The 12,257-nt window shown below is 37.9% G+C and overlaps 1 protein-coding gene across 2 annotated transcripts; it reads right to left on the bottom strand.

Annotated features, from left to right (window-relative positions):
* Window positions 1-5,546: 5,546 nt before the first annotated feature.
* Window positions 5,547-11,804, bottom strand: LOC129749993 (outer dynein arm-docking complex subunit 4). Of its 2 annotated transcripts, none has more exons than XM_055745174.1 (7): window positions 10,995-11,804; window positions 9,764-9,855; window positions 9,499-9,683; window positions 9,322-9,411; window positions 9,092-9,245; window positions 6,074-6,509; window positions 5,547-5,753 (listed from the first exon to the last, which is right to left on the bottom strand). In XM_055745174.1, exons 1-7 carry the CDS (start codon window positions 11,357-11,359, stop codon window positions 5,711-5,713), a joined length of 1,365 nt encoding a protein of 454 aa, XP_055601149.1. In that variant the 5' UTR covers window positions 11,360-11,804; the 3' UTR covers window positions 5,547-5,710. The 2 variants fall into 2 exon arrangements, with proteins under 2 accessions (XP_055601149.1, XP_055601150.1); XM_055745175.1 differs by having other exon boundaries at window positions 9,523-9,683.
* Window positions 11,805-12,257: the final 453 nt, after the last annotated feature.

Raw genomic sequence — 12,257 nt, 5'->3', positions numbered from 1 at the left:
ACCTTCAAATATATTTGATGAAGATACGAACGCGATAATTTTGCTCGCAACAGCATAGAATCGCCACCCAGTCGGACGTAAACAAAACAACGACCGAACGCGCATTTTGTTTCGTCTGCCTTGGATCACTTCGCCCGTGGGAATCGTTGTGCTAAATCATTCGTATAACATTCCGATGCCGAGTAATAAAAAAGGGCAGCCAGGAAACTGAAGTTTATTATAGATAAAGGTTATAAAAAGTGTGTGTTGTTTCAAATAAATCGTCCGAAATTCTGAAAAGTTCAAATTATTCTAACTGGCGTTTATAAATAGCCCCAGATCCCAAAACATTCTAATTCACAATCTATGCGCCTATTCGGAAATCACTTTTCCCTTAAGCAAAAATGTACCACAAATTTAATAGCTTCGTATGAGCGAAATACCGATTTGATGAAAAAAAGTTCGTTTAAGGAAAATATTATCTCTTGAAAAGTTGAAGTTGCAATACAACTATTCACTGCACAAGAATGATTTAAATAACACGTATATTTTTCTTCCATCTGAAACTGAAGTATGACTACATCTAGGCGTTTTATGAAACTTATATACTTATAACATTCTCAACTTACGCACTTACGTTTCGAAATTTCCCGTGTCGTTTTTCAAATTTCTTGTTACGGAGATTTTTGTTTTCTATTGAATAATTTCAATCGCTTTAAAATTTTCTGTTTCTATCTCCACTGTTTTATTTCCGACTTTACAATAACGATTCAATGAGTGATCTATATATTGAAAACAACATATTTATGTTGGAATCGAAGATTAGCAAGCCTTGAATATTTAGAGAACAAGTTTTTCTTGTTAATAAATTAGTTTCTTAGTAACCACAATCAGAACAAGTAGTTGTTACTAAGCTCTGCTGATAGGTTATGGGCCTATCGCTCACGAAATGGAAAATTCGTCAAGATCAAGTACTTCTTTACCGTCAATGAAGCGGTTAACTGGCCGAGCCAAAATGTCATCTTGGAAGTTTGCGGCGAAGACGTTTTTACAACTCGAAGGATTGTGGGGTGCTATTAAACCTACACCGAACCCGGATGGAACATTCGAGGAGGTGGACGAAAAAGTCGATCTTCGTGCCAAGCTGAAGCTGATATTGTTGGTGGATCCGATCTTGTATGTGCACATTGAAGATGCGGAAACCGCGCGTTTGGCGTGGGAGAAACTAGATAAGGCTTTCGAAGACAAGGGACTGACGAGACAAGTCGGTTTGTTACACAAACTCATCAAATCCGACTTGGAATCCTGTAGCATTATGGAAGAGTACGTGAGCCTGGTGATATCGACATCGAACCAGCTCAACAGCGTAGGTTTCAAGCTCCCGGAACTTTGGATAGGCATGATCCTGCTGGCCGGACTCCCGGATGAATATCGGCCAATGATCATGGCCCTTGAAAATTCAGGCGTGGTTATTACAGGAGATTTGATAAAAACCAAACTTCTCCAAGAGCAACCGATACCTATAACCAAAAAAAATCAACAAAATTTCGCAACCAAGCAACGGTTTGTGAAAAATAACAAGCCTTGGCAACAAGAACAGCAACCGAAAAAGGAAACCCCTTTCCAATCCAGAGGCCCGAAATGTCGGAAATGTTCAAAATTTGGACACCTTGCGAGGGACTGCAGGCAGCAGAAGAAAGGAGACACATTGTCTATGTCGCTGTCGACTTTCAAGCAGCACGATGTTGACGATTGGTTGTTCGATTCAGCGGTATACGCACACATGACGAGCAACGAAAAGCTTTGGTGCGATTTGGAGGACGCAAGCGGACAAGTTGTGGCAGCGAACGGTGGAACCATGGAAATAGTGGCCAGCGGAGCTGTCAGACTCCAGCCGAATCATGATGTCAATCCAGAAAGCGTTACCGTTAAAGACGTGCAACTGATTCCCGGTCTTACAACGAACCTTTTATCGATTAGCAGAATTGTCCAGAGGGGGTACAAGGTGAATTTCGACAACAACGGAGGTGTACAACTCGGATGGCAATTTAGTAGTCACTGGTGTTCATACCAACAACCAGTTCAAAATGGTCCATGGAAAGGCGAAACCGAGTAAAGCGGTGGCGTGTCAAAATGCTGGAAGTGGACTGTGGCATAGACGTTTGGGCCACATAGGCGAAGCAAGCAAGCTTGAAACAACTGGCGGACGGTCTCGTTACTGGAATCAAGCTCACTGGAAAGTCGGAAGAAGATTGTGCCATCTGTCCACTGGGTTAGCAATCTAAATTACCCTTTCTCAAGAATGGACACCGGGCGACTGAAGTGCTCGAGGTGGTGCACACCTCTACTCTCTAGGCGGAAATCGTTTTTATATAACGTTCATCGACGATAAAACGAGGCGCATTTTCGTTTATTTTTTGAAAACCAAAACCGAGTTCGAGGTGCTGAAGGTGTTCAAGAATTTTCTCACTTTGGCGGAGCGTCAAACTAATGGCAAGTTGATGACAATCCGGTCGGATAACGGTAAGGAATACACCAGATTATACCGAAACTTATGCCCCGGTCGTTCGATATAGCTCGCTGCGATACTTGTTTGCTTTGGCAGCCAAACACGAACTGGTCATTGTGGAATCCCGAGGGGCCCGTTTACAGGGTTCTCTCGAGACTGGTGCACAACTGACATCATCGAAGCCTAGCTACTTTGAGGCTCAGTTGTACAAGCGATTGCTGTCGCTGATGATGAGAAGGTTGTCTCTTCATACTATGCTGGCTGTGAGAGCCAGAGGCATATCTAGGATGCCACATTCTCCCTTTATTCAAATCGATTGATATTATTTTTATTTCAGGTTTTCTTTAGAGTTATTCTAATGTAAGTTTATATTAAGTTTGTTCTTATTAGTTCTTTTTATGTATTTTATTTGCCATGTACTTAACCCGGCTCATTGATTATTTGTTTTGTTACCGATGGCCATGGGCTTTAACCCGGCTTACTTTCGGTTGCCATGGGCCGAACCCGGCTGTTTTATTATTGATCGACTGCCATGGGCTAGAACCCGGCTATTGTCGATTGCCATGGGCCGAACCCGGCTGTTTTATTATTGATCGACTGCCATGGGCTGAAACCCGGCTATTGTCGATTTGCATGGGCTGAACCCTCTCTCTTTTACTTTTATTTTATTTTGTCGTTTATATATTCATTCATTTTATTTTATTCAAATTATACATTATGTTAATTCTATTGTATTTTCTTTCTGTTCATTTATTATATTTTTCTTTTTCAATAAACAATACTAACTAGTCTCTCTAAGCATTATTAAGCTTTGCCCTAATGGACAATCGAAACCCTCTTGGCCCTATTGGGCTTTGCCAATGAGGCTGATCGAATCCCTCTTTGCCCTAACGGGCTGTGCCAATGAGGCTGGTCGAATTCCTCTTTGCCCTAACGGGCTTTGCCAATGAGGCTGGTCGAATCCCTCTTTGCCCTAACGGGCTTTGCCAATGAGGCTGGTCGAATCCCTCTTTGCCTTAACGAGCTGTGCCATTGAGGCTGGTCGAATCCCTCTTTGCCCTGCGGCTTTGTACAGCCAGTGCTTAGGTTGCCCACAAGCACTAGCCCTGTTCCTCCCTCTCACCAAAGGGAAAAACCTAAAAAAAATATCTGGCATGGATCGCCAATGTGGAATCCCGAGGGGCCCGTTTACAGGGTTCTCTCGAGACTGGTGCACAACTGACATCATCGAAGCCTAGCTACTTTGAGGCTCAGTTGTACAAGCGATTGCTGTCGCTGATGATGAGAAGGTTGTCTCTTCATACTATGCTGGCTGTGAGAGCCAGAGGCATATCTAGGATGCCACAGTCATCAATCAAATGGATACGGTAACAGCCTTCCTTCAAGGGGAGCTGCAGGAAGACGTTTACACGGAGCAACCAGCTTGATTCGTAGACCAACGGAAGCAGTTACTTGTCTGCAAGCTCAACAAGGCACTTTACGAACTCAAACTATCAAGTCGAGTCTGGAACCATAAGGTTCTTTGGTTAGGTTAATGGTTCTTTGAAGCGTTTCGGACTTAAACCCACGAAATTCGACCCTTGTGTCTACACTGCAACCAAAGGTGGTAAGATACTAATGGTTGCAATTTACGTAGATGATCTTATCATTCTTAGCAACGATGAGGCGTCGACGAAAAAGCTGAAGGAGCAACTCAACTCGAACTTCCGGATGAAAGATTTTGGTCCCGCAAAATGCTGTCTGGGAATTCGGATTGAGAGGACGAGCGAAGGTGTGGAATTGGATCAACAGGCCTACGCTGAATCACTACTAAAACGATTCCACATGGTTCAATGCAAACCAACGAGTACACCGATGAATGCATCCGAGAAGTTGACGAACCTGATGTGTCCCAATTCGGAGAAAGAGGCAGCAGAAATAAAGAACATCCCCTACCAAGAAGCCGTGCGTTGTCTGATGTACTTGGCCCAAAGTACACGTCCAGATATTTTGTTCGCTGTGAACATGCTCAGCCGATTCAACACAAATCCATGTCTCAAGCATTGGAATGCCGTGAAGCATGTTATGAGGTTGGGATCGAAAAAGGTTACGAATTTAAAGTTTTCCTGAATTGAGCAACTTCAAGTGTTAACGTTTATTTATTATTAAATCAACAGATCATATATTGATCCAAATGATATTTTAAAATTAAAAACTAACAACAAATACAAATCTACACTGAACTTAGAACACTAAGAATTCTTCTTCGGAATAAAACCTTCGAAACGTCAAAATCAAAATGTTCTGAGAAGCGGTTAAAAGTCTTGATGACGCCAATTATTGCAGAAATGGACCCGTAATTGTTTAGTCTAACAGGAACGAAGAGCTGAAGATCCCGATTCCTCAAACCACGAGGTCGGACGCTAAGTGGAAGAACTTCCAAAAGTGCAGGAGAGTCGATTCTTGATGAAAGCAGATCAGCGACGAAAGAAGCACGAGTGGCGGTCCTGCGGGCTTGCAGCGTGTCGATGTCGATCAGGCGGCAGCGGCTTTCGTAGCTGGAAAGTCGAAAAGGGTCTTGCCAGTTTAAGTGTCGAAGGGCATACCTCAAAAAACGTCGATGGATGGCTTCGATGCGATCAGAGCCGTTTTGATAATATGGGCACCAAACCGCAGAAGCATATTCGAGGATCTGTAAATACTCTGGCAGATCTACGAATGTCCAAATACCTCAGGACATAAAAATTGAAAAATTCTCTCGTCTATTCTTTTTCGAGGATTTTCACCCTATCCGGATTATTCATCCCTTAAATTGAACAGCAACTGTTTTAAAACCCATTTAAAATCAATGTATACCCCTCGATTGATTTTTGGGTACTGTAAGCGAGCGCCTGAACGTCTACTCCAAAAAAATGACAAACATGTTCCATGTCAAACATCTCACTCAAAGACCAAATTAATCGCCTTGAATATAGGCAACGAGAGAATATTGGATTTAAAAAAAACATGAAATGTGAGATTGGTAACAGAAAACGGAATACAATAAAACAACAAAGTATTTTCGATAATGACGTGTATTTCATTTGCAAAAAACATCCTCAAAACAAAACTCGTGAGCGTGTTCTACTCGCAAGGGGGGAGGCGACTCGATCAAGCCAAAAACTTAACTATAGTACCATATTGTATCGTACCATCACATGTGTGTTCTGCTTCTGCTTCGAAAGTGTATAGAAAAATCAACTCCTACAGCTTTAAACTGCTTTGCACAGCTCTAACAGCACCGCGCCTGTGTAATTATTAGTAACAATAATATGTCTGTCAATAAATGCTTTTAATAACTTGTTGTTTTTTTTTTTTTGGGGGAAATGGCCCAGATACAAATGTTATCATATTGTTTATGTCCTGCAGACCATCGTTATAATGCTGTTTGAAGGGAGGGGCAATCAAATAATATTAAAAATGAGAAGATTTTTTTTTCTTTTGAAAGTGATGCTCTGCTTAAATGCAATTCTTTTTCTAAAGAACGGACGACATAAATAAACAAAATATTTGTATCGGCCGGAACAACCGTTGTTGAACGATTCGAAACTGTCTCGATTCCTTTACCATTTCGGTATTCCACCTCCATCGGCGATTTTGGCCGAGTTCAGACTGGTGCAGGGTTTCTGTTGGCGCCAAAATTCCTGCCGATTGTTCAGGAAGTTGATCGCGTCCTTGGCATACTCGGAGACTCCCTCGGTATTGGTGTCGGCCTTCTTCAGGTCCGGATGTTTGAGCAAATTCTCCAGGTACTCTTTGTCTACGTACAGATCGCCCAGCAAACGCCGAGCAGCCCGCCGTTCAATTTCCTCCTGGGTGAGCGGCGGTTTCTTGCCACCGTTCCCATTGCCATTGCCGTTTCCGTTTCCGTGGCCGTTGTTGTTGCCACCGGTTGAGGCGGGTTTTGGTTTTTCCGCTTTCGGAGCTTTCTTGACTGGGGGCGGTTGGCTCTTGGGATTGCTGCCGATCGTATTTTCGATCGCTTCCTGGGTCTTTTGCACACCTGAAATGTAATGGTACATGTGATTAGTGATTTTACGAGTGAGAAACTCTTGAAGGTCACTTTTTTTTAAATTTTTTTTCTGCTATCATTGCATCCAGAAACCACACAAAATCCTATAAATTTTTTGTTACGAATAATCACCATTTTACACCTTCGTTTGGGAAGGAATATAAATATTTCATACTCGGAATTTTTTGCCTACATCGAGGCGTTTTAATATTAACCCTCGAAAACGCAACATTGCCTTGTGGCAGGGTATGCTAACTTATTTTTCGAAAAACTACCTCTTTTGTGACATCAGACATCCTCGGTCCATGTATTTTTGGACATTAAAAAGCTATTTACAGTCAAGAGTTACAACTATTCTGATATGAGTTTTGATCCCTGTTGTTATGCATTTTTTCATAAAAAGGTAAAACAAAATTCCTCGACAATGAAATTTTTTTGTTGAATTCTTTGTAGACGTTAAAACTGAGCAATTTTTTCAGGAAAAAAAAGCTTTTTAAAGGGTTAAAACGCCTTGATGTAGGCACGCAAATCGAATATTCACATTGCCTTGCAGACAAATTTAAGATTCAAGAGTTAACTTTCAAAAAATGCAAACTTATGTAAGTTCAAAAAATGTAAACATTATAATAACTATAGAATTTTGAAAAGAAATCGAAAATAAAGGTTTTAAATCAATGATCATTTTTCTCGAAAACCGGATTTTGTTAATTTTTACTCGTCTTGAAGAATAAGGGAGCTTAAGCAAACTTTGTAAGGAAAACTCAATCTCGGGTCTCGGAGGAATCTTAGATATTTTTAAAAACATAAGTCAAAATATAAAATATATCAAATTTTTTAATTTCAAACACTCATAGACGTTCTTTACCGATGTAAGAAACTAAATTTACAGAAATTTGTAGTTTTTCAGTTTTTTTTATGCAATGTATTTCTGGAACTAGAAAATTTTTCTAAATCGTTTAAATCGTGCATGTCGGTTTGTTAGTTTAGCAGTTAATAAAAATTGACAAAAACAAAAAATTCAAATTCAGAAAAATTCTGATCTATGAATTTATTGGAATTTTCTATGATAAAAAAACGCAAAAATGGAGAAAATAAAATACTTTTTACTATCATCAGTTTCTTGAAGGCGGTACATAAAATTGGCAAAAACGAAATGATATATTAGAATGCTTTGAAATTCTCATTTTTGTAAATTTTGTGATTTTTGTTTCTTTATAATACTTTTGATTTTTGTCTTTTTCTGTAATTTTTTTGGAATATTTGAAGTTTTTGAATTTTTTTTGGGAAATTTTTGTCATTTTTAGTAACTAAATTTTGATTTTTTTTATTCATATTTTATTTATATCTTTATCATTTATGTATTTGTTGTGATTTTGATTATATTTTTATTGATGTTTTTGTTTTTGGTTTTGCAAAACTTGGGTTTTTTTTAAATTTTCTAATTTTTTTTACATTTAAAATTATTTTAAATTTTTGTGTTTGGTCAATTTACGAAATTTTTGTAACTTCTGTTTTGTAATTTTTGTAATTTTTTCTTCGATATTGTTATTTTTGTCATTATATACAATTAGAGTGATTTTTGTATTTTTTTATATTTTTGTAATTTTTAAATTTTTGACATGTTTATAATTTTTGTAATTTTTAATTTTTTGACATTTTGGACTTTTTGCAATGTTTAGTTTTTTTTATCAAATTTTTGTCTTTTTTGTCTTTTTAGTCTTTTTAGTCTTTTTTGTCTTTTTTGTCTTTTTTGTCTTTTTTGTCTTTTTTGTCTTTTTTGTCTTTTTTGTCTTTTTTGTCTTTTTTGTCTTTTTTGTAATTTTTATAATTTTTATAATTTTTGTAATTTTTGTTATTTTTGTAATTTTGTAATTTTTGTAATTTTTGTAATTTCTGTATTTTTTGTAATTTTTGTAATTTTTTTAATTTTTGTAATTTTTGTAATTTTTGTAATTTTTGATATTTTTGTAATTTTTGTAATTTTTGTAATTTTTGTAATTTTTGTAATTTTTGTAATTTTGTAATTTTTGTAATTTTTGTAATTTTTGTAATTTTTGTAATTTTTGTAATTTTTGTAATTTTTGTAATTTTTGTAATTTTTGTAATTTTTGTTATTTTTATAATTTTTATAATTTTTGTAATTTTTAATTTTCAATTTTATAATTTTTGTATTTTTTTTAAATTTTTTGTAATTTTTGTAATTTTTGGTAATTTTTGTAATATTTGTTATTTTTGTAATTTTTGTAATTTTTTTAATTTTTGTAATTTTTTGTAATTTTTATAATTTTTGTAATTTTTGTAATTTTTGTAATTTTTGTAATTTTTGTAATTTTTGTAATTTTTGTAATTTTTTAATTTTTGTAATTTTTTGTTATTTTTATCATTTTTATAATTTTTGTAATTTTTGTTATTTTTTGTAATTTTTATTATTTTTTTATATTTTTGTAATTTTTAATTTTTAATTTTTGTAATTTTTTAAATTTTTGTAATTTTTGTAATTATTGTAATTTTTTATAATTTTCATAATCTTTGTAATTTTTGTCATTTTTGTCTCTTGTCATTTTTATACCAACCTAACCTGAAGCTGGCCAGCTCCGGCCGCAACTTGAGTCCCCGGTGGAAGAACATCAGACTGTGCTCGAACTGTCCCAAATAGTACAGGGCTTCGGCCTTCTGGTAAATGGCCCGGATGTTTCCCTTGTCCAGCAGCAAAGCAGTTTCAGCATCCTTAAAAGAAAACAATCAGCAGAACGGATTAATTAAAACAGCCAACCCCAAAAATGATCATCAACGTCTGGTTAACCTGTAAGGCCTTGGCCGGTTCTCCCAGCTGCAGATAGCATTTACTTCGGGCCACCAGCGCGCTCTGGTCGTTGTTGTTCATCTCCAGAGCCTGTATTGTGCGTAGGACCAAAAATATGCAAAAAAAAAAGAAACCCATCAGTATGGAGCCAACAAAAAACGGCGCGAATTAACAAGCTTTAGCGTATTTTGGTGCAAGTGCCTTGGAGAGGAAATAAACTGCATTTTCCAGGTTACGATTCTTGATCTCACGCATTCCGAGGGCGAGGATGGCACTTGGGTCCGCTTCTTCCGGGATTGCCGTCTGCTGGTTCTGCTCCTGGCGTCGTTTGTTCATCAAATTTTGCTTGATGTCGAAGCTTCCTATAGAAGGATATTAGGGGTATAATTTACAAATCATCGTTAACTTCATTCGGTGGACATGATTTGTTAGCCAATATTACCGATGCTTACGGCAGCAGCACGATCCTTGTCCGTGTAGACCTCGTCGAAGTATCGTCGCTTCTTCATATCGATGGGCTCGTTGAAGAGGTTCCTGCAATTTTATCATGATTCAATGCCTGTCACAACCAGGCCTTTCAAGTTTATTTTATTTACAGTACCATTTAGGTTGAAAATCCATTTCATCAATCCAATTACCCAAACCTACTCATGATCACGGTTATTCGGCAACCGTAGCCTTTTAGATAATTCACAAAAGGCAGTTTTCCACTTGAATGTATGGCTAATTATATGTATCTTTTTGATTAAATTTTTAATACATATAGTCACGGGATTCACTAAGTTACAAAAAGTGCCTTGAGGTGCTTTCTTCCTACACAAGCAACATAGTAAAATTACTAAATCCGTGGTTTGAATGAACAACACGCAACCAAGATTTTGAAATCACATTTTTACACACATTTGAAATTTTCAAAAACAAACCAAGTTTTACCTTGAAACTCAACATTTAGATTTTTAAACGTAGAAAAAAGTTATAAGCTATTTTAACTTTAGACTTAGTTATTGATGATTATATGGCAAAATTCCATGTTGATCAAAGCTACCCCGGTGATCAATGTTACCCCGTTTTACGGTAACATAAAGAAACGGGCTCATCGGAAATGCCAATCCTAAAGTTAAATGAGTCGGCCTGGAAAACTGGTGCTTCTATCTTCGGTTTACATTCCGATGGATCCGGTTTTTGGAACAGGAAATAGCATTCAGGGAAAGTTTTTTTACGCAGCAAACCTAACTTGGAGCTTGTGCAACAGCTGAAGGAACTGAAGGAAGGAACCATCACTGAAATGTCCACAATTCACAATTTAATTGTTTTTCTACTTTTTCACTTTAGAAAATGGTTTTGGCAGGATGGAAAAAAATCGACGCCTACTCCGACTCCTTTTCCTTTCAATCTCCTTAAATGCCTGAATATCCTATTGAAACTCCTGATTAACTCTTGAAGATTCTGATGAATGATAAAAAGTATCAAACTGTTAACTAAACTGAATGAAAATTTTCTATCAATCCTCTAGACAAGAAACCTGTCGATAAATCGTGTGTTGAAGACCCCCAATTGCCATACAATAAGTTAAAGCTTTTTAAATTCAAAGTGTATACCTTAATTATTTTTTTTAAATTGGACTTAAATTTGTGTTACAAGTTTATGGATTGTTGCTCGATTATGCATGATACCTATACTTGGTGGGAGCATTCTTGTCGCTAAGATCCGAAAAATGCTCCGAATGTTGCCGTTGAATTTCCACCTTCGGTGTGACCATCAGCTGATGATGAGTGTTGGTCCTCTCTACATGTGGTGCCGGATGATTCACGGCATGGGTTCCAGAACCAGCCCCACCAACACCACCACTACCACCCCCAGCACTGTTCGAACCTCCAGCTCCGGTGGCATGATGACCACCCCCCGAGGAAGGTTCCGGATGTTGAATCCGTGGAATGTGGCGACTGTGGCCATCATCACCCTCCATTCCTACACGCACGAAACTTTGCAGCAGCTCATCCTCTCCACCCAGTATTCCAACGGCAGTTTTTCCACTCATTGTTTAATTTAACTTCTTTTTGGGAAAGTTTTCGCTATCTAAATACCCAGTCCAAGGTAAGGTTCTTCGAATCAATTATCTTCAACCAGGTGACACAGTTTTATCACTCCTGAAAATTTACAACCAGCTAGCAAACGGTGCCAGGGCGAAAAACTTCCTCGCTGCAAAGTGTTACCAAAGTACTAACTTCCAACACTAAACAAACCCCATGTACCGGAATCGTCGCCGCACTGCTATTGGAAACGCGAAAAAGGACAACATGCATAAGAATGTGCTCAAGTATTTGCCACTGACTTCCTATGGCATTCCGACATAGAGAGAGAGGTGTAAAAAAATGAGGTTGGAAAATAGCTGTTGGACGGAACGACGCGTCACCGGTTCCTTTTCCGGAAATACCACCACACGGCACACCACATCCACAATGTTCGTCGGTTGGCCTGGAGCGAAGTGCCTCAACAAGGTGCAGCACGCTAGCCAGTCATTGATGATCTCTTTATAGTGGAGATGGAAAAGTCATGGAAACATAGCACTCGATAATCGATTTGTCATATGTATGAGGGGGCTGCCTTCCAAAAACCTGGACGGCTTTTTGGCACGAATCGCACGAATGTTGCTTCCTTGCAAATTTGAATTTTCGCATTGCCTTCCCAGCAACTATGTGGGGCTGTTACTTTTCGACATTCTGATCGAGTGGAAAAGTCGTGATATCACGTAACTTTTTTTTATTAATAATTTGGCTTCTTGTTTTCACATTTTTGGACCAGGTGTTTCGATTTTGTGGTTCACATGTCTATATCACATTTTATAAAGAAGTTTGCCACTGTTTTAAAAACTTTAGGGTTCCGGTTTTGTAGAATAAGTTGAATCTGTGGTAACGTTTTCTCCATTCTAAGCGTCG

Source organism: Uranotaenia lowii, chromosome 2, assembly GCF_029784155.1.
Source record: "Uranotaenia lowii strain MFRU-FL chromosome 2, ASM2978415v1, whole genome shotgun sequence".
Lineage (NCBI taxonomy): Eukaryota > Metazoa > Arthropoda > Insecta > Diptera > Culicidae > Uranotaenia > Uranotaenia lowii.
The sequence above is the reverse complement of the archived record's forward strand: the minus strand, read 5'-3'. Positions and strand labels throughout refer to the sequence as shown.